The following is a 23133-nucleotide window of genomic DNA, read 5'->3' on the forward strand; positions in this document are numbered from 1 at the left end:
AGAATGGGTGAGAGTGTCTGTATAAAAGGAAAACATCAGCTGGCGACTGGCTGAAGAATGCAGACAGGTAAAAGACCAAAACAAAAATAATCCACCCCAGAACAGCAAGAGAACAAGGAAGAACACAGTGATAACACAGTGAAGCCCAGAGGACTGGGTGAATTGACAAGATGGGGCGAGACATATTGATTTGGGGTCGTCTTCTGCATATCATACTGGAGCATCGGTTCATCTGATGAGATGGACCGGCAGGAGCCCGACTCCTACTTGTGATCAATTTGGCTGGCCAGTAAGTCAATCCTAGTACTGATAAGACTGGTAACATATACCAGTGCAGAACAGAAATTGGGGTATGAATGTGGTGTGTGTGTGTATTAAGTGCTTACTCAATAAATGTGGCATCTTGCCTTATCTTCCCTCATAAAGTCTCGCTTATGATTTCAGTAGTTGGCAATTTGTGTAACATGGGGGTGGGGGAGATCCCGGCATGCGGCGCAGCTCATCCTTTGTGTGCAGCACTGCTGGCATTGCCCCCACGACCCTCACTTGGGTTGTGACCCAAGGTTGGGAACTGCTGATGTAAAGTTTTATGGCGTTCTGTCTCCGACCTAGCAGCTTTTGAGTATATTGCTGATTTACACCAAAACCTGTTCCTTGATGGAAAATATTGTGGCAAAGTGGGAGTTAGAAGCAGGGATACTACAGAAAGGCCAAGGTTTAGTCTTTGTTTTGCCTTGGCCCTTCTGTGTGAATGGGGAATTCTATTCTACAGGAGTCTGTCTGCTTTGTGCTGCCAGATGTTACTGCTGCTCTCCACAGGTATGAAGTGAATGGGCCAAGATGAGTTGGCAGTTTGTCCAAAGCAGGATATTCCAGAATAGATGTGTATCCCCAAATGGTACTGCTGATACAGTTCACTGGGAAGATCAAGAAAGAGGTCAAAGAGTTTAATTTGAGGAGTATCTTGTGCTGAGGTATGTGTCTAGGTAATTGGGCAAGAGTTGCATTCAAACATTTTCCTGAAACTCAGTTTTCTGTTTGTATTCTCAAACAGATTATAGCTAGAAAAGAAATCCCAGCCTACTTGCATGCACATTCTTAATTTACATGACAAGAACATTTCTGCCTACTGCTAAGAAGTAAGTGAACGTAGTTTTGGGGAAAGCATTTTTGCCTCTTGCAGCTCATTCATTTGAGTTTGAGAAGAAAATTGTGCCTAGGATGGTGAAACAAGACTTGAAGCCCTTAAGACAGAACTTTAGTACTTGGAGTTAGAAGCAGAAAAGAGTTCTGGTTAATAGTATAAACCTGGCAGTCTCTGAGTAATCTCCATAGCTATTCATTTGTGAGGAATTATTGAGGGAAACTCAAATCATATGTGACATCTCCCTTGTTCTAAACCATTGGAGTAGGGTTTAAATTGGATCTGTATCCTGTTATCTTCATTTTCACATGATACATAGTGTTTATGTGCAAATTCAGAAGAAGGAAGCATTTTATGATTATGGATTGCATTTGGATATGGCTCCTTGTGTGTATTGTAGCTAGTGCATGATTCTGGAAGATAGAGACACACCATCAACTTATCTTCTCCAGAATATGTCTGCTCCAAACACAACTATGGTGTCACTAACTTAGAAATAGTTGAAGGCAGTGGGGCATTGATGAAGTCAAACCCCAAAATTAAAACATAAAGAATGAAACTTTTGGAAGCCAGCCACTCTGAAGAAAATATCAGGAAAGCTTAAGAACTGATATATGCCCAAGTCAGAATTCTGCAGGGACAGACTTCTGACTAAATGAGGCAGATGGGTTTGGAAGTAAACAAGCTGAGAGGCTGCTCAGTATAAGGTAGGTATCTAATAGACTTACTCAAATCTAACTACATTTCCCCTCTTTCTCCCACCTCCCATTTGACACCCGCAGTCAAACCCAGACACAGGACTTTGCACTACATCCTGTTATTACATTTAGCTGCATGTATAAAAACAATACGACACTGGTTAATTTGGTTTGGGTCAGCAAGAGGGCTTTCTAAAAAAATTTGCGTTAGCAGAAACTCATGGCCTCCTGTTCACTTGTGAGAGGAGAGAGTGCCTATATTGTAAATACAGGTACTAATGCTGGAATAAATCAGGCCTAGAAATCATACATTTGTTGATTAAAGTACAAAATAAGTATTCCCAGTGCTCTCGCTTTGCTAAAGCTGATGAATCAACTTGCACAGAAAAGATTAGAACCTTTTCCCTTTCAATCCCTGCCAAGTGCATGCATGCTGCTGTAGCAGAAAGCCCCCTTTTCCTCTTGCCTGCATTTGCTCTCCCCTCTTTGGATATGTTTCTCTTTTTCTACCTTTTCTTCCTTCCTCTCTCTTTCACTTTAAGATAAAGAATTGTATTTTAAAATTTGTATGTGTGCATTTTGTATCTCCCCTTGTATTTTGGTATTTTTATCTATTTGTGTGTCATGGCATTTGTAGCTTATATTTTATACTCCTCACCTTTCAACTTTCAACTAAATGTGTTTTAGTTTCATAAGTAAACTTTATACATTGTTACAATGTTAACAAGGGCAGGAATCAAACTGCCCTTCCCTGTATCAGGCTGGCCCCTGAAAGAGCGAGTGAATCAGTGATTGAATGTGTAACACTGTAGCAGCAGGCAGCAATTAACACCTGGGACACTGCAGATCAACCAACGGAAGAATTCAATAGAAGACAATATAACAACCAGGAAATCTCTAAACCTCACTGATCAAGGGCTAGAAGCCCTGGCCTGAGTTAATCAACGCCAGGGACCAACTTTTGGGCTGAATATCTCCAGATCACTCCCAGAGCCCTATTCAAAATTCATCAACGGACTCCCAAACCTGCACGTACATGCGGACGACCCCTGGGGCTGACAGATGCTGTCCAGTAGCCACTGAGGGGAGGAAGTCCCACGAGGGTCAATGACCCCTGGATTGGGCAAACCTGAAAACTGGGGAGTCACCAAAGTCTGCCAAGGACAGATAAAAGGCAGTGAAAAATGACCCTCAGTGGCTCCCTCTTGATCTCCAACTTGACCAGACCTGTCCAGCCAGAAGGACCAGCCGGCAACCCCCTTCTGGAGGATAACACCACGCTGAAAGAAGCCTCGACTGGCCATCGACGGCAGACTCCAGCGCTTGTAGGATAGGTATACCTGACTCTGTAGCTTGCTACTGTGTGTGTATGTGTGTGCATGTGTGTGTGTGTGTGGGGACCAGCCCCAAGGTTTATGATTTAACTCATGACAGTGTTTCAATCCGCCTAATAAACCAAAATTTTAAGGATCCCGAGTTGGACATTTGTAGCCAACACTGCCGGTTCTGTTATGAAGAATGTGCAGTTCTATTATGAAGAACCTGAAGAGCCAGCCACTCTATATGCTGCAAGCACTGATGTATTTCATACACATTTGTACAGACATGCCTAAACTTTCCAATATGACAAGTGTTTGGGGTTTTTTTGAATGACTACCTGAGACAATTTATGGGAACTTGATGTTCTGGTCACTCCAAATCACTAGTTGCTCTGTGTAATAAGGCAAGAATGTTACTTGACTGCATATATAAAATGATTTCTAGCTGTCAGGTCCTTAGACACAATTTTGATATTTGATGTTGTCTTCTGAGCTGTAGTTACTTTGCAGATTATATCAGTCAGATATTTTGCAAACAGTGTTTCAAAACATATTGCAATGTTAGCTTTAGGCCAAATTCCTCTCTGAGTGCCAATCAGAAGCAGGAGTCATACTATTTCCTGTAAACAAAATGCAAAGCATGTTGTTAAAGCCTAGATTTGTAACCCTGCATGTTGGTATCTACGGCTAGGTACAGACATTCAGAAGCCTGAGGCAGAATTGCTCTAAGTTGCATGGTTTTCTATAAACAGTGTAGTTTAGCTCAGTAGCGAACATTCACCCTTTACTGGGAGAGCAGGGGGCAAATCTTAGACTGGGTTCCACCATTTTAAAACCAGTCTACATCAGCCAAACTTTCATTCTGTTATGGAGATAGACCAGTTTCTGATCACTTATACTGATACAAATGTAATGTTTGTAGGTTCAAACTCTTAAATCACTGACCTATTTAAAATAGGTGGGGTGGGTTTTATTGACAGTGCTCTATTGCAGTACAGCCTGTAACCAGGAGAGGGAGTAGGAAATTGGAGAATCTTTGAATCGACTCTTAACAAGACTTCTTTCCGGTAGAAATTAATAGGAGAAACAGAAACTAGGATTGGAAAAGGCTTCCTGGATCAGAGTCCATCCTGCTAGGGAAGGATTTAGTCTTTTAGTATAAGCCAATAAACATAATACATTTGACATTGTCCAACTGGTTAAGAAGTACCATTGCAAATTAGGCCAGGTTCTTAGGGAATTGGTTTGTTGAGATAATGGGACTCCTCTTACAAACACTCCATGCCTTCTGTCACTGCCTACAGGTGCCTTCCACAGGCTGGTGCCATGATCACCATCAAATTCTAACACAACCAACTGGGTTTTCTCAAATTTTCTCACTCTTACCACCACTCGGTGATTTTCATTTGGGTACCATAGAGCTCTCCAAGCTACAGGCAGTATTAGACTCTAGGTCTGTGTAACTAGGTGAGTAAAATGCCACTGACCTGGCCACCTGTGCCTATACTAGTATGCCTGCTCTTCCTAGCAACTGGCATAAAGGACTATGTAAAGAGCAAGACAGAATCTGGTTGATGATTTTCAGTAATGTGTCTGATTGTTGCCATGTCAAACCAAAAAAATAACTTTTTCATATGGGTCTGTTCAATTTGGGGTGATGTCAATTTTAGACACCTGCATGGGTTACCTGCCAAGTGTTTTTCTGTGATTTAAAGTCTGGAAGCTTGCACACCTGAAACCACAAATGAACAGCTTGCACAACTGCAACCAGATGGACTGCTCTAATCCCAGCTACATGAGAAATTTCAGTTAATTGCTCCCAGGACTAAGTATGATATTACCACCTTTGAAAAAAAATATCCCTATCTACTACCACTTTCCAGGTCTGTGTTTTTGCTGCTGTTGCTAGTTAAACTTGAACTACTCAAATTCTAATTTGAGTGAGAATGGTCACACAGTAAGGTAACAATGGGGTCTCTGCACTCTGTGTGCAAAACAGGTCTCAAAGGATATCCCATAGTTCTTTGCACTGCAACTCTAGGGATTTCTTCCAAATGAGTTGTGGGGAGAAACTGTTCATCATTTCTGGACACATGAAAAGAACTAGAGCAGGACTTTGGTGGTTAGCATCATCTGAGTACAGCTAGCTTGCACCCACAACGCAGAGCAGAGTGTTATTAGCTCTCTCCAGCTTCAGTCTATCCCCTCAGGGGCTCAAAAACTTGAGTTAGAATTTTTGTAGTAAGAGTTTCAAGGTACGTCTGCATCAATGATGCTCAACCTTTTCACGCAGGGAACAAGATGGACAGTGCCTGGTCCATCTGCAGGCCGGATCCTGCTGGTGGTTCCAATCTGCTGCCTGGGGTGGGCATGGCAGGGCCCCATCCAGCCATGTGGAGGGAGGTGGGGGGCAGTCCAGCCCTAATCTTGCCCCATGGGGAAAGGGAGCCTGGCTTCGATCCAACCCTAGATGGGTTTGAGGTTTGGGAATTCAGCAGTGGAGGACTGGGGAGGGTGACTCTATTAATGGCCACTGTTCAACCGGTTGCCAAATTTCCCAACCCTTGGAGAGCCCTGTGGGCTGAATGCCAAGGCTTCATGAGCCATGTTTGGCCCACAGACTGGAGACTGAGCACCCATGGTCTACAATATATCATCCCTGCTACTGCACATGCAAACTCCCAAGCATGCCAAGCCCATCTACTCCCATTTGGATGTTCCAAACCTGGAAACATGGCAGTAAAGCTGCTCTGGGGGTGGTTCTGGATACTCCTGAGCAAGCTGGAGAGTAAATATAATGAGTGGCAATGGAAAGATATCTCTGATGTTGCTTCACCATTACATTTCTAGGTTTGGCATGTGTGAATGTGGGTGTGGGGGGACAAGGCATGCTCAGAGGCATTTTTCAGCAGCAGAAACAGGAGGTGGAATATTATATACTCATATTATAATTCAAGTTAACTTTGCAGTGAAGACAAAGCCCATGGTTGCTTGGAGTGTTAGCACTACATTGGATGTGCCATTATGGATTCAACCCACAAATAAAAAGAGCCTCTTAGATTGGACCCTAGAACCCGCTCATCTGTATTCTAAAACAATTCCAGATTTTGGCACTAAGAGGCCTGTGACTAGAAAAGTATACACTGTTTCAGATCAGGATTTAAGTTTGTTTGCAGAAAGCAATTGGGAGGGGGAGTTTGGCCAACAGCTGCTCATGCCCAACGATAATTCTAGCCAAGACTATGAATCCCACACTTAAGCCAGCAACTAATGAAGCAGATTTTGTAGTTTCCAAAGCTGGTCTTTCTCTGATTTATCTTAAACTAAAGCAACAGTTTTCTGGTGGATGGTAGCCAAGGGTGGAGTGGAACTATTCAAGAAAGAAACATGCCAAAGGGGCTAAGGGAATTAGGTTATTGTAACTCAGTCTAATAAGAGCCCATGCATGCAGACACATGTTAGTAAATATTATGATTATCTTCCAAATATGCCTCCTATAAACTATCTTCATCTCTGAAATATGCATATGACTGACCACAGTTTTAAGAGCCAGTTAATATTTTAGATTGTGCATGTTCTCTTTCATGTGCTAATAACTGGAAAGCTTTAAGGAAATGTTATTTACTTGACAAAAATAACGATTACCACTTGGTTAAGCAAACTCATTCTCCAAGTACATATGTGGGAATAGCTTTCTGCTAGTAGATGGTTCTTTAATTTCAATTTAATGGCTGCAAGCTGAAACTGGACAAATTGAGGCAAGAAAATAAGGTATACATTTTTGAATGAGGGCAGTTAATTACTGGAACAACATACCAAGGGAACTGGTTTCTATGTTATTTGTTCTCTTTAAATCAAGACTGTCTTCAAGCCTTACTATAACTCAAACAGGGATTATGGCTCAGTGCAGAAACTACTGGGCAGGGTTCTTTGGCCTACATTGTGGGAGATGAGGCTAAATGATCTTAATGGTCCCTTTTGGTCTAAATCTCTGAAACACTTGCATCATTTTATGACCACTGTGGTTTTGAAAGTTCAGCTGGAATATTTTTGAGTTTGTATTATGATCAAGAAAGGATAAAAACAAGACAGATCACAGGCCAAATGAAAGACAAATGAGACTGAAATGAGAAGCAGATGCCATGTAGGGGAGAGTCAATGTATCTAATCAGTAGAAGGGGAGGTGAAATAAAATGGCAGAGGTAGGAAAACATATGTGAAGTTTATGCAGAAGGCACTCATTTGTACCAGCTTGGATCCGCCTGTAGCACGAGCTTCCCCTTATATAGAAAAAGATTGTTTTTAAAATGCTAAAGTCCCCCTTGAGGCAGTGGGAGGTAACAATGGGTTTAGGTAATGGAAAGGAAAAAGTTCATGAACTGAAGTCCTTTTGGTGAACCAAAAAAATGTTGAGATACTAGCACAGCCCTGATCTCCCAAGGGATTTTCCAGGGATTCCACACCTAAAATAGGGTTGTGTTTGTGGCAGGGCACTGTGGGTGCCTGCCACTTTAAGGGCCAAGCCAAGTGGCCAGCAGGTGTTTAATTGTGGCAGCCATTTTAGATCCATGGCTGCCTATATAGACAGGGTAGTTTGCTGCTGCTAAGGCTGGTAGTAACATTGCCTAGTTGCAAGGCTGCTTGGAACATCCTGGAGGTAAGGGCAGGAGCTGCAGGGGATGGTTTGGAGGCCCCCTGGCCCTGGGCATGGCTTAAAACTGCACCCTGCCAGGAGTGGGAGGCCTGGTGGGGCTCTCAGTGGTGTAGAAGCCCCCAGGAAATGCCAGGCCAGTTACCACCCTGGTGAAAGGTGGGTAGGGGTGCCTTAACCCCAGCTCTCACCTTTGGGTAGGCCATATTCTATTACCATCAGAGCAGGGTAGGCCAGGTAAGTTTCTGGAGGCACTTGTGCCTGCTGTAGGAGTGACCCTGCAGGGCCAGGCATACTTCCAGGAGCACCTGAGCTGGGAATGGGGGACCCCGATCCATAAGTGCAGGCAGGAGGTGGAAACCCTGCTGAGGTATTTGACTGGTCAATGCTGGGGCCAGGGGCCCACTTCAAGGGATGCCCACAAAAAGCTAAGAAACTTGGGGTCCTGACTGAGCCTGAGATGCTGCCAGGGCTTACGGAAACCGAAGGTCCCCAGGGTTGGGGGCCACAGCTAATGGGTGAATGTGACCGTTTAGGTAACGGCCTGAGATGCCATCTGCGAGGCTTGTGCCGCTGTGTAGGGGTGGAACGGAGCTGTGGATACCACTGCCCCCAATATCGGGGTGTACAATGGGTAACCTCCTGCCTTAATTAACAACTTAATTAATTACCAACAAGGCATGGCGGGTGAGACATGCGGGTGGCATGCCCAGAGGCAGGTGAGAAGCTAGCTCTGTAGCTAGCCGGGGACTCCCACTTTGCCACAGTGTTCCACTTCATACTGTTTGCTTGACAAATTACATGGCTTATAGAAGGTGCTGATGCTGTTATTGAACTTATAGTTTTATATAAAAAAGGCCCACAAAGCCACTCTTCTCAGACCCAAGCCCCAGCTCAGTGGAGACCATCAGCTATACTGTATTCTGGTAAACTTGACATGGTGGAAGTGTCATACCCAACTTGCTTCCATCTCCAGGGCTGCTAGTATTGCACTACTGCATTGCAATGCTACCTAGTTCCACTACAACCCCTTCAGCTTCCTCCTTTTCTCCCTCAACTTAAGCTAGAGATGTCTATGTTTTCACCAAAGACCTAAATTTTACTTTGATATGTATCCAGAGTTGCCTCTGTCTTGTCAGGGCTGAGACTTTTGGCACTTATCTCATAACTAAGCCCCATGGGGATCTGCAAACCAGGAATTTCTCTGCCTACCTAAAATGGAAAACAGATGAGACTTTGGGGCACCTCCCTCTCCAGAACAGACTAATAACCCCATTAGCAAGCTACCTTCTCAAGCTAGTGCCTATATTTGTACTCGCATGATAGAGGATAAAGAATGGATCAGAAAAGAAAATGAATTACTCTGAATATAAGACTTCAGACTCTGAGGCTGCCACTAGGGAGCTTTTTACAAATTCTAAATTCCTTTCCTTTGAGGAAAATGATGAGAGAGACATCCCCATGGCTTTCTTATCCAGATCGGTAAATAGAGGTACAGACCATGTAGCGTGTAGATGCATTATAGCACGAGTTCTTGGCTTTCTTTCCAAAATCTCAGGCCCATATATTGCTATTATGAATACATGCTGTGTTGTGTAATGGATTCTAGTGCCTCTGTAGCAAACTCTAACACTGCATTTACCCAAGAGACTTCAAGTATCATTTTTTGTCAGAGAAATTCATTACCACAATCCAGCCCTTGATCATCTCCTGATGTGATTATTGCTGTGTGCTCTATGTGGAGCTACCACTCTCATCAATTCCAAAACTGAAACTGGTGTGGATTGTAGCACATGCTTCTCTTCAGTAATAACGTACAAGTTTGATGTTTCATGAGCTGCATGGGCTGGTTATTGAGTTTCCCAATGTCACCCTATCTAGGCCCTGACTACTTGGGAGGACCACCTATTCCTTATCCTGTGATACCAAATGGCTATCAGAAGAAGCACTCAGTAACCTTTGATTTAAGAGAGGGCAGGCTGGTGGTGGAACACTTCCTATGAGGTATTCTCCCTCCATTCTGGGACATGATTCCCTCTGGTCCAAGACTTCTGACCTTCACACTGCAAGGGTCTGGCTCATTAAATCAGCATCTGCAGAGGTGAGCTTTTGAGGAAACACCAAGGAAATGACCACTGCTTAGGAACTATCTGCAGATAAGGAAATAAGTAGGAATTTTCTTGAGCTAAAATAGTCAGTCTCTTGATCTGGACCTGGAAGGTAGGAGGTGGGACTCCAGGTGGGATCTCTACTTGGAATGTCAGATGTGTAGTGAGTAGGGGTGCACTGATAGAGAATTTTTGGAACCATATTGATGGCTGATTTTTATAACAAGCCATATCAGCCAATACCAATCCAATTATGATATGCAGCTAGGCAGCATGGAGAGTGGCATCTGGCTGGTAAGCCCATAGATGTCTGTTGTGAGGGAAGGGGCTGCACTTAGGACTATTGTGGGGGAAGAGACAAGGGAGGAGAGGGTGTGGGGGGCCAGATCCAGGCCCCCACATAGAGGGAGAGGGTGGGGCTGGGGCAGGGACAAGAGCTGGACAGCTGGGGTGGGGCAGGGGATAGCCATGAGTGGCTCATCTGGGGGGCATGAGTGGGGTGGCTCCCACCACTGCATGCATCCCAGGAGGCCATGGTGGGGCAAGTGCCCCTGGATCTGCTTGCAGGGTGAGGGTGGGCTGCTGCTGCAGGCTGGGGTTGTGGCAATGTGGAGCTCTTCCCAGCAGGGGGGTTGGGCTGGGGCTGCTCTCGGTGGGCAGCAGCAGTGCTGGAAGGAAGCTATGGGGGAGGGCCTGCAGCCTCCTCAAAATTTGCCATAGCCCCGCTCCCAGCGCCACTGCCACCCACCCTGAGCACAGCCCCAGCCCAACCCCCCACTAGGAAGATCCCAGTGCCCCAGGCCGCAGCAGCAGCCCACCCTTGCCCCGTACACAGATTGAGGGGCACACCCCCCTATGCCCTCCTGGGGGTGCTCATGGTGGCAGGAGCCACCCCACCATGTGCTGCTCATGGCTCTGTCCCCCACTCCACCCCAGCTGTGCAGCATCTGCCACAGCACCAACCCCACTCCCTCCCTCACCACTGGGGTCTCAATTTGCCACTTCCCACCCATGCCCCTTCCCTCACAACAGGCTTACCAGCCAGACCTGGCTGCTTTACATGCTGCTGGGCTGCACTCCTGGCCGCCTGCATGCTGTACTACCACTGTGCATGCATGGGGCATTTATCAGCCACATTACTGGGCACATCAGCCAAAAAAAGCCAATTGCTGATATAGTCAATTTTCCTTTATATCTGTGTCAATCCAATATGGGACCATTGTATCAGTGCATCTCTGGTAGCAAAATTAGTTTCTCACATTAGTGAGTAATGTAAGAGCTGTAGTGGCTACTATTTGTAAATGTGACAATATAGTAGAAGCAAATAGAATCCATGCAACCTTGATTGCATTGGTTTTAATTTGTCAAAGGACTTCCTTCAAAGTTTGGTTGGCTGGGTTGGGCTATTCTTCTTTCCCCTCGAGACTACTTAAGGCCGCAGCAAGGTTGTAGGTGTGTGTGTTTGTTTGTTTGTTTTTCTCTGGGAGATGGGTTACATTTTACTTTTAATTTTATCACATTGATAATTGTATATTCAGTATACAGGAGGATCACAGCATTTAAACCCACTACCTGTAGTCAACTTCAGCTAAAGTCTATCAGCCATAGCAGATGGTCTAGCATTTATAAATACAACTTGTTCAAATAAGCAGCAAAAAAGTGTATAAATTCCATACCCCTGGCTTTCTTGAGAGTTGATCTTCAAGCTTGTTCATGTGAAATTTATGAACTCCATAGAATTTAGTAAACCAAAGTCTCCTTAACAGTGGAAAATCTGGAACATGAACTCTTGCTGAATATATAAAAATCTGGCAAAAAGCTCACCCCTTTCCCACCTCCACTATCTTAATTCTTCTCAGGCAATTCAGTCTTTCCTGTTTCCAAATTCTCTCTGTTGTGCAAGATCTTCCTTTTTCCTCACACGTCAGAGCTCCCTGATAGAGTGCCTGTGCATTCCATGTGGAGCTTCAGTATTCCTGAATTGGAGATGTGGATCAGTCATGATTTGACTTAGGTTTTGACCCCCTTTTCTTTTTTGTACTGTCTTAAAACTAAGAAACTGTATGAAAATCTTTACTATGAATTGGCTCCTGTAGCTCTAGGTATGGTGCATGCAGCTGCCTTGACAGAAGGAGATTGGTCTGAAGCTGTCACATGCTCTTGGATGTGCTGATCTCCTGCTAGCCCTGGTTGCTGATCAGCACCTTGCTCGCACACCCTACCAAGCTCCTCACTGAGCTGCCCAGCTCTGGATACCATACATGAAAATTGGACAATGCAGTATCCTCTAAAGAGGTGGAACAGGTCAGTAGGACGGACCATGCTGGGAAAGTGTTACAAACTGTTTCATTTTACTAATTTAAACTAAATGGAATTACCCCCACTGTACTTCTTTCCAATTGCTCTCACTCATTCCCCAAATCTGGCTCGCTTATCGAGGCAGAGCGGACCTAGGAGGTACATCATGATTGTTTGGTCATAAAGGACTTGTAAATGAGCAACAACCTAGCAGTGAAGATTCTGACCTTGGGACACAGTGCTCCTCAAAAATATAGAAGTCAACCAAGTTTGCCTTGACCCCAACTATATGGGGACCATCCACAGTTGTTCATTCAGCAAAATGGGTATCCTGTTAGGGTGTCGCTCCAGTGCACCTGGGTGCCTGGTACAGCCGAACCCTCTTGAATAGTCCAGCTATCAATGGAAAGAGCATAAAAGAACCACATTTAAATAGAGAGCAAGTATCTAGCAGGGCACATTTATGCCTGTCCCAAGCTACTTGTAAAAGTTACTTCATCTGTGGGGCTGAACTAGAAACAATCAGAAAATGATTTTTTTTGTTTGTTTGTTTGTTTTGAGTTGACCCAAAGCAGGAATTTTTCTGTTGTGTGTGTTTTTCAGCTTGTAAAAAAAAAAATGCTTTGGGTTGAATGCATCATTTAGTGTTGAGACATTTTTAATTAAATCAAAGGATAGTATACAACATGATGCAGGTGCCATTCACAAACCAACAAGGGAGGCAAGTGGTATTCCCTTCTGTGCCCTGTTGTTGGGATACCACGATCAATGGCAGCTGGAAGACTTAGCTCAAACCTCCTCTGTGCCCGGTTTAGAGAAGAGATTTAACCTGAAGTTGCCCACTCCTGGCAGGGTGCCTGAAGCATAGGCTCACAGTGTATTCTGAGGTAGTGTCCTTCACAATTGAATCTGTTCCACTCTTGGAAAGAAACTAAACAAAACAAAAAAATACTTCATAGGGCCAGAGAACAGTGAGACTGACTCTACAGACTGGTGGTTAGTGCATTTCAGCTGTCAAGTGGGATTCCTGAATACTAGTCTGTCCCAATTAATGCTTATAGTCTGTTGAATTCAACTTGAATTTGTTTATAACTTTGGATCAGCCAACATGCATTTTTGGTGAACAAACTATTGCTAAAATACTATATCACAGAGTGCATTTGACAGGTAGTGAAAGCATCTAAAGTGAATGCAAGTTACAGCACCCTACCTAGAAAAACAGTTGGAGACATTTTAAAGATAGTAGCTTGGGACTGGTACAAGTCCAATGAAGGCTGAATGTTATTGGGGAGAGTAGGGATTAGAATTTTTGTTTTGTCTTGCTCAGGTTTTGCTTGTAATGAGAACTCTCTAGCAAGTTAACATCTAAACTTTAAATGCTGTTAAGCAGCAGTGAGTTTTAAAACAATGATTGGCAACAGCTATTAGAAAACACATAATACATATAGGCTGCAGAGCAAGGCTTGTGGTTACAAGGGGACTATAAATGCCTGAACTGGCCAAATAGAAATTTCAGCTAAAAATAGCTTTCAGTCACTATAGTCATCTACAATATCATCAGAAGATACCCCAGAGCTAGCTGCACTGTCAGTGACTACTAGTGTGTTCCTATGGTGTTCATTTCTGAGCTAACTGACTGCCTAGAGTTATGCAGGTAGACAGCTCAAGAATAGAAAATAGTCCAGTAATTTCAAACACTGGAAAAAGAGCATTGTGAATGTAACATTATCTCCTTTAAGTTTTCAGTCATAGGAAAACTCCTTTCCGTTCTCCCAGGACACTAATATCACAGTACAAGGTGGTTTTATATTAAGGTGACAACAATTATAATTACAAAATTCATACCATGTCATATTTCTGAATGTCTGCCAGAAAAAAAAATCTTTCTTGAGTAAAGAAAAGAATTTCTCGGCCGGCAATACTTCTCATTACAGCAGTAAATCTGAAGCATGTATTTGAAAAACACAACATAGGACCTTCTCCTGTTGAAAAATCCTTCCTGCTACTCTGCAAGCACGACCTGTCAGCTTTTATATGAAATCCCCACAAAAATAAATTCTCTACTTCTTTTTTTTCCCCATGAAAACCCTTCATCTAAGCAGTCCAATAGCCTACAAGCTGTACCTTACAAGCTTGGAATCACTTACCCCAAAAGACTTGCTCTTGCAGCACTAAAATAAAAGCCAGAGTCCAAATAAAAAGCATGGTTTTGAAGTCTCCAAGCAGTGAATGGAGATGCCCCTCTCAGTCTGGTAGTGAGAAGAAATGCAGAGTCCCTCCTCAGTTTACATAGGCTCTCTAGTTCAGACTTTTGTGCTGAGGTTTAGCCAGAGAATTGGGAGGAAATACTCCAAGACTGAGCCAAGATTCTTGAGCTGTTCTCTCTCTTTCTTCCTCCTTTTTAAAAACACCCTTCAAACTCCACAAAAGGTCCTGTTACCCAGGCGAGCTGGCTCTAGTCCAAGCCTCCCAAACTTTTAACTTTTGTATTTATTTATGCTGAGCATGAATGGAATGTGCTGAAACACTTCAAATCCTGAATATAGACAAGTGGGGCAAGAAAAAGAAGGGGCTGTCTTGCAAATAAGCTCCTGCTTAGAAGAAGTGTAAGAGGAAAGTGGGTGTGTTAAATGTTTATTTCCCCTGTAGGATTTTTCCTCCAGCAGGGTCATTGAGGGTGAACATTTAAGAACATAAATGGCCTTAGACCTATGATCTAACAGGTTTTTTGTCTGTTCTGTTTTGTTTAAACACAGAGAAAATTCCCTATAAGTGATGGCTGAGTCTTAGATAGCTGACAATTTTATTGGACTAAATATTGTTGATCTGCAAGTATGATGGTTGTTCCTTTCTGTTTGATGTTTTAAAAGCAATTTTGGACCTAATCTGAGGCATGCTTCTATTTTCAGTGTTGAAGCTATTTTAAATCCTAACCTAGAGTAGGATGATTGGTTTTGGTATTGTCACGCAAGAAAATTTCAGTACTACTCATGGTATATCTTGAATTTGTCTCGGGCATTACTGTTTTTTCATCAAGGTAATCTGTACTGCCTGGATTAGTGTCTAGTCTCTCTCAGACAAAACAACAACTGTGCACCAGAATGAACGCACACCGGAAATCTATTAAAGACGAGAATACCCAACTACCTGTGGGGGCACATTTCTCACAGGAAAACCACTCTCTCTCTCTCTCTCTCTCTTTCCAATTTCTCAATTCTAATCCTCAAAGTGAATTTACAAAACACTTTTCACAGATGAGTCTATGAACTTGATTTCATCAACCTCCTGGATACAAAAAATCGTAGACTAAATATAGACATTGGATTTATGACACACCTGCCTGACATCTGACTCCCCAGGTACCTCTCCACTATTTGCTTGCTATGTTCTCCCCACCATCTCCCCTGTCTCTCACCCACTGACTCTTTGATTTACATCTTTACTGACTGTCTTTCTTGCATGCAGACCAGCCTCTGGCATCTTTACTATTCTTTCCATCCAGAAAGAGCACGCACACCAACTGTAAATGCATCCTCAGCCTGACAAAGGGTTTTTAAACCTGAAAGCTTGCTAAGAAATTTTTTCCCCAACTATTTAAGTTGGTGTAACAAAAGATACCAGATTGGCTCAAATCACTTTGTCTGCCTATGTCCTTAGACCAACATGGCTACAACCTACACCCCTGTAAAGGAAGGCAATAACATTTGTTTTTCACAGGTATGATGTGAGTGTTAATCAATGTTTGTAAAGTGGCTTTGGATTTCTGTGTAGCTGGGATGTGCACATGTACTGTATTATTCTTTTTTTCTTTTGGGTAAAAGAATATGAACAGACAGCAAGCAAAGTGCGTGAGTGAGGGAGCTGAATGAGTTGTGAAGAAAGCTGACAGGCTTTTACAGCCTGTTTGAGTCAGGTTCTGCAGTGAATAGGCTGTATGTTGACCCAGATAGTAATAGCTGCTACAGCATTGTGACAATATTGTAACATAGGTTAGAGGTGGAGCACAGTAGAAATCCTGTTGTCTGACTGACCCTGCAGAGTTAGTATTTTTCTTGGATACTTTTGAGGATGTTTGACCTAAATGGAAATGTTAATAAAGGCACAACTTGGATCTGAGTCCCTCATGCCTCTTCTGAAATTCATGAAAACAAAAGCAGTGTTAGATCTTTCACTGTGAGAAACATTTGACTTTTAAGATTGAAAGAGTCATTCAGCCTCTCTGTTGAGCAAAACGTGGACTATGTCTTATGTGACACATAATATGCATTTAAATGCACTTAAAACTCGCAATTAAAAAATAAATAAAAATAAAATAAAGCTTGCAATTAAAGAGAATTTTTTGCAAAAATCTTGTTGGTCTAATTAAAGATACCATTTCTACTATGAGTCCTGATTTACCTTTTCCTCTAGACCAATATGGCTACAACCTGGATACCTGACAGATGGAAGATATTGGATTTTAGCTGATTTAAAAAAAAATGAAATTTTCATATTTTCCAAAGGAGGAAGCAACTGTGACCACCAGAAATCCTGCTCCTGCCTCTGTTTCAAGGTAATTTGCATCATCACAGATTCTCACAGGAGGTGAGAGGCTCTGTACTAGCTATGAACCGACTGCCCAGAGGAGTTTTCCATCTGTGAAATCCTATGAAATATGAACTTTCATTTCTACCCAGGAGAACTTTTACAATCTTTTCTCCAATGCCTGATTTAAAGGGTGTTTATGCCCAAAAACTTGCAATTAAGGAATTTTTTTTGCAAAAATCTTGTTGGTCTAATAAAAGAGATCATCTCTATTACAAATCCTGATTGCTTTAAAACTCAAGCTTTCAAGCAAGATAATACATCCTAAGTGCACTCCTATTGTCATAGGAAAATTATGCCTTTTCCAGCAAGGAGTATCTCCAGATCAGAGTAAGAAATGTATGATGAGCTAATGTTGGCATGCTCCATGGAGATAATATGGTCAATTGTAGACCTGGAGTTGGGAGACACAAACTTAAGTTTGGGACTGGCTTCTGGTGTTGAAAATGTTGCTTAACTACTAGGTGATAAGCATCTATAACAGGGGCGGGCAATTATTTTGGGCAGAGAGCTGCTTACTCAGTTTTTGGCAGACTGTCGAGGGCTGCGTGGGTAGCCCCGCCCTGTGACCGGTACCCCACCCCTTGACAGGTGCCCTGCCCCCAGTCACCATCTTGGGACCAATGTCCCAATGTTTTGGGACCAATGTCCCAGGGCCAGCATTGGTGGGGCCCAAAGCAGGACACAGGCTGGCAAGGGTGTGTGGAGCCGGGCTGGGCTGCACCAGCAGGGAGAGGGGGGAGCTGGCCCAACTCCATAGAGCCCTTGCTGGCTGGGACCCTGCACTCCTGCCACCCTGCTCTGGGCCCCACCAGTGCTGGCCCTGGGACACTGGTGTGAGCCCCATGCTCCTGCTGGCTCCCCGCCTGCACATACCCAGTGCCCCCCAGCCTTGCAGTACAGGTGGGGGGGGCAGCGCTTAGCCCTGGCCCCCTGCTTGTCAGCAGGGAAGAAGCTGGTGCTGAGTGTGGGAGGGGAAAAATGGCCCATTACCTGCCCCATGGCTGGGGCTCCCTGCTGTAGGTGCTCGCAGACCCGTGTGGGGCTGTCTGGAGCAGACCCAGGCAGCCCCACGTGGGCTATGAGCAGCTGCAGTGCGGAGCACCAGGCATGGGGCAGGGGAGTGGCCACTTCCCCCATGCTCCTTCCCTACCTGGGGTCCCCCCCACCTTACCTAAGCTTCCTGCACTGGGGCAGCCACCTGCTCCCAGCCCAGATACTGCAGCTGGGGCTTCCAGCTGGGGGGCAGGGCTGGGCAGGCCCCCCTGTTGTGGGAGCCTGCTGGGCTTCCCCTGGGTCATACTGCCCTTGGTTCCTGTCATTTTTAACAGGAACCAGGGGCAGAGAAATATTTATTTTCTACATTTTTTTTTTAGGGGCCCCGCAGACTGGATAGAATGGCCTCGTGGGCCGGATCTAGCCCGCAGGCTGTATTTTGCCCACCCCTGATCTATAACCATAGTTAATGGAATAATTCTGGTTCCAGCCCCAGGACTGCACAGGAGTTTTGAGCTGGCTCTGGTGCAGTCTTAGGACTGAGACTGAACAAATCAATTGATTGTCAATCCCAGCTCCCTGCACTGCACGGGAGTCCCGCACTACTATGATGCAGTGCTGGGGATGGAATGACAATCAGCTGATTGTTGGTCTCAGCCCTGAGAGCAAACTTGAATCTGCAACTGGCTCCAGTCCCATGGTATCAGTGGGATCCTACAGCAGGGGCAGCACTCTCTCCTGGGCTTGGCTCCCTGTGCCTTCCTCTGGCATAAACCTGGCTTGGACAATTACTGTGAGACTGCTCAAAACATGTCCTAACATTTTAGCCATGCTTACTACCATCTAAATAAAACATGTGTTAAGTGCTGTGTGACAAGGCTCTTTTACTGCAGGCTTAATACCATTTGGGTGTTTCCTCTGTACTGGACCCTTTCTAGGCAAAGAATGCCAAGAAGATCCTGTATGTGTATTGTGCATACAAGACAGAGACTTAAAGACAGGGCATCTAGCTTTGTGTGCAATATCCTTGCTTTAGAACTGAAAAACTCTTATGGATCATAGAATTCCATTGGAAAATGCTGATTTAATGGAACCCTGTTCCATGGCAATGTGTTGATAAGTTGTGATGAAAGCCAGGCAGACCAGCCTGGCTTCCTGACAGCTTGCCTACCAGCCAGCCCACTGGCCAATTGGCAGTCCATCAAGAAAATTGAAAACTCAGCTGGTTGGGTTCCTGGCTCCTCTGCTGTGTGGATAGATGGGGACATCTCCTTGACTCTTTGGTTGCCCTGAATTTTTTAATCTCATTTTGATGCTCTAATCATTCTTTTTCTTAATCTAAAACATCTATTTTGCAAAAAGTTTCTTGGTTTTTTTTTTTTTTTGGTTTTTTTTTTTTTTTGACTCTTAGTTCCAGTTCAGAGTGAAAAAAAATAATTGCACTTGTGAAATTTTCCATGGAGTGGAATTCCAGGTCCCTCACAACTAGAATAAACACATTATGTTCAGATGCTTCATGTTGCTCACTTGTGTGTGTGTGTGTGTGTGTGTGTCTATGAAAAAATACCTTTTTGGGGGTGGGGGAAGGGACTAGTTTCTGCCGGTAAAAATGTTGCTTTACCATTAGGTGATAAGCATCTATAACCATAGCCCAGTGGAATGATGCTATGATCTGTCTATAGTTAGTGGCATGGGTGTGAAATTCTAAAGCTTTAAGATAATTCCCACAAGATCTTTTATACTTTAAAAACTTCACTTTTGCAGAAATCAAAATCTAAATACTAGAAATTGGCAAAAACAAGAACAGAAAGATTTATTTTATTTATTTATTTATTTATTTATTTTACTGAAGAGTTCTGACTGACATTAATAAAGGGGAGAAGAGGAGTGGGGATGGGGCAGACGGAACCTGAGGCCAACAAAGAGACCAGAAAAACATCTGAGAACTAATGACATGGGGCATTTCCTACTAGTAGTTCATTTATCATGTTGTTCTTGCAATGCTACTGTACTGGCTGGTGAATAGGTGTGTTTCTCAGTACAGAATTCCAGGTTCCAAAAATACAAATAAAAAGATTTCCAAGTATAACAACATGGTTTTTGAAGATCTGTCTCTTGATTTTTATATAAGGTTTGAGGCTAGCAACATCAGTGCCTCTCTTTGTAGGTAATGACCTTGTTATGTCTATTGACTGAAATTTAAATGTTCAGAACTAATAAAGAATATAAATTAAGCTGAAATTCAGCTATTAAGGACTTCATGCCTAACCCTTGGCCATGTCATATTGAATGTAATATTTGAATGCTTATAATAGTTGCCCATTAGCCAGTTTAGGAAGAAGACAAGCTTTATCTTCTTATCTAGGCCATTGTTTTGGTCTACATGCAGAAGGTCCTGACTTTGCTCAAAGTTTTAACTCTTGAATTTTATCTTTGAGGCCTTTAACAAACTTAACCTAAAAATGACCCTTAAGCAAACATCCCACATTCCGAGAAATCAAACCCTAGGAGCCTTTTAAAAGATTGGAAATTAAAGTCAATTCAGTGATCTGGAAATTCCTCAAAGTAATTAAATGATCAACAAAAGAAACTGAACCCAGCAGAAATCTGAGTAAGATCTGAGCCCAAGTTTGGGAGTAGTGACAGGTTTGGGTAGGAGGGGCCCAAGATGGCAACTCGCTCAATAAAAACTGTAACCTACTGTCCCAATTTGGAGGTAACCTCACTTGCAGAACAACGAAGTAAGAATCGCAAGTGTAGGCCGGATCAGACTGATCACCTGAACCACCCTCTTCGTGAACACGAATCTCCTAGTTCACACTGAAGCCGCGGAGCACCCAAAAGGGACTGAAGAAAGGGGACTTAGTCCTATCAGTATTGAGGCCAGCCCATTGAACTGTACTACTGAGGCCAACCCATTAAATTGTACTACTGAGGAATGAAACCATATTTAGGTGTTTGGCTTCTTGGAATTCTAGGATTGTAAGTATATTATGAAAAATAATAGTATTGATTCAAATTTAACTTTGAGTTGTAGTTGTTTTTGTAATACTAATTCTTATAGTCTTGTTTGGGAAGGAAGTACATTCGGAGCATTGTTTCTGATATATGTAATTATTTTGTTCTTAATGTTTGTGGTATTTCTTAAAGCTAAGCAGTGTTATATGCGTAGCAAAGAATTTTAAAATAAAATTGTGTTGTATGAATTAAGTGTGTAATCATTGTGAAATCGTGCAATCAACTAGATACTCCCCCAGCCAGTGCATCAAACGAATCAGTAAGTTGTGTGGGATTTTCTCTATTCCATAACCCACTAGAGACAGGCCACAGTCATGGGAAAAGTTTATGAAAAATGTAACTAGTTAAAGTTAAAAGTCAGCAGCCTTTAAAATTAACTTGAGTTAAGTTAAACGTTAAATATTTTCACTTTCAACTGGTAAAAAGGTAAGTTAAAAAGAGAGTAACTAGTTAAAAGTTAAGTTGATTTGTGAGAAATGCGTGAAACACGGTGAATTGCCTCTTAGCATCATTTTTCATTTTCAAATGCAATGAGTGGGTTTCTTTTCCATAAGCTCACAGAAGCGCACTAATTTACCCGGAACTCACCCTGCTTTACCTGAAAACAATGTTATACTTGTCATATAGTTTTCAGAATAACAATTTGTCAATACCTATGTAATGTTAGATCCTTCTCACCCTTTCCATGTGAAGTACTTTGTACAAGTCAATGCATCATATAGGTATACCAGAATAACAGAAAGGCGATATTCATAGCCAGGTGACAAATGAAAGCTGTTTCCACAGAAAACTTCTGTTATAATTTTTATTGCTTAAAAGGTAGCAAAAGGGTATGAAATATGTCTGAATTAGAAATAATGGAAGTGTCTGAAAATCAAAATTAGACTGAAATGAGAAAATCAGTTTAAATGAGAAAAAGAATGTTCAGTTGCATAGCAGAAACTGTTTAAACATGCTTATTGAAATTTAGCAAAAGCTGCACTTCAAAATTTACATCTGCCAATTTTCCTCTTCTGTCTTGCAAAACTAAGCCCCCACAGCTGAGCAATCATTCTACATGGGCAGATGGGGGAATACTTGTTATAATGGATGAATAGTTTTTTTTGTAGCAGGTGACATCTCAGATGAGAAGTAATGGTCAACTTCTTGAGCCCTGGGCTGCTGGTTCTTATCTTCATTAAAATTTAAAAAGTCGTCATCATCTGCTTTACCCTCACTACTTGCTCACGCTCTCACTGGGATCAATGTATCTGCTTGCTTGTGCTTGTTCCCTCTCCTGCAGCCAACTGTTGACTTCTACAAACTCACAGAAAATGCCAGCATGAACTAAAACAGACAAGGTTCCTTGGGTGAATCTGATATCTTTTATTAGACCAACCCAAATAGTTGGAAAATAGTTATTAAGCAAGCTTTCGGGTTCAAAAACCCTTTGTCAGGCTAAGGAAGTTTCAGCAGTTGCTGTGTGCTTTTTCTGGATGGAATGAAAAGTATGCATACCAGCCCAGCCCCTGGCTTCTTTACAAGATGAGACGAGAATCTGATGGTGTTCAACGCTGATTAAATGCAAGGTTCTCCACCTTGGGAAGAAAAACCTGCAGCATCCTTATAGGCTCGGCAGTGCTATGTTGGCTAGCTCTATGGAAGAAAGACTTGGGGGTCATCATTGACCACGAGATGAACATGAGCCTGCAATGCGATGCTGCGGCTAGTAAAGCGACCAAAACCCTGGCATGCATCAATAGATGCTTCTCAAGCAAATCCCGGGACGTCATTCTCCCCTTGTACTTGGCCTTGGTGAGGCTGCAGCTGGAATACTGCGTCCAGATTTGGGCTCCACAATTCAAAAAGGATGTGGAGAAGCTTGAGAGAGTCCAGAGAAGAGCCACACGCATTATCAGAGGAAAGGGAAGCAGACCCTACGATGACAGGCTGAGAGCCATGGGGCTCTTTAGCCTGGAAAAGCGCAGGCTCAGGGGTGATCTGATGGCTACCTACAAATTTATCAGGGGTGACCACCAGTATCTGGGGGAACATTTGTTCACCAGAGCGCCCCAAGGGATGACGACTAGGTCGAATGGTCATAAACTACTACAAGACCGTTTCAGGCTGGACATAAGGAAGAACTTCTTTACTGTCTGAGCCCCCAAGGTCTGGAACAGCCTGCCACCGGAGGTGGTTCAAGCGCCTACGTTGAACACCTTCAAGATGAAACTGGATGCTTATCTTGCTGGGATCCTATGACCCCAGCTGACTTCCTGCCCTTTGGGCAGGGGGCTGGACTCGATGATTTTCCGAGGTCCCTTCCAGCCCTAATGTC

The 23133-nt window shown here is 43.3% G+C and overlaps 1 protein-coding gene and 1 long non-coding RNA gene across 3 annotated transcripts in view; one reads left to right on the forward strand and one right to left on the reverse strand.

Annotated features, from left to right (window-relative positions):
• The window catches only part of PLAC9 (placenta associated 9), a 27371-nt gene extending 12599 nt beyond the window's left edge, over positions 1-14772 (reverse strand). Inside the window, exon 1 of one of the 2 annotated variants that reach the window (XM_006264408.4) lies at positions 14366-14772. In XM_006264408.4, coding sequence (XP_006264470.1) covers positions 14366-14423 — 58 coding nt within the window. In that variant the 5' untranslated portion in view covers positions 14424-14772. The remainder of the gene's footprint in view (positions 1-14365) is intronic. The other variant, XM_006264407.4, reaches the window with a different exon arrangement.
• On the forward strand, positions 7750-17606 carry LOC132251148 (uncharacterized). The gene is made up of 4 exons (XR_009463008.1): positions 7750-7818; positions 9694-9913; positions 12017-12224; positions 16629-17606. It is a non-coding gene; the product is annotated as an uncharacterized LOC132251148 (long non-coding RNA).
• The last annotated feature ends 5527 nt before the right edge of the window (positions 17607-23133 follow it).

Source organism: Alligator mississippiensis, chromosome 6, assembly GCF_030867095.1.
Source record: "Alligator mississippiensis isolate rAllMis1 chromosome 6, rAllMis1, whole genome shotgun sequence".
Taxonomy (NCBI): Eukaryota; Metazoa; Chordata; order Crocodylia; family Alligatoridae; genus Alligator; species Alligator mississippiensis.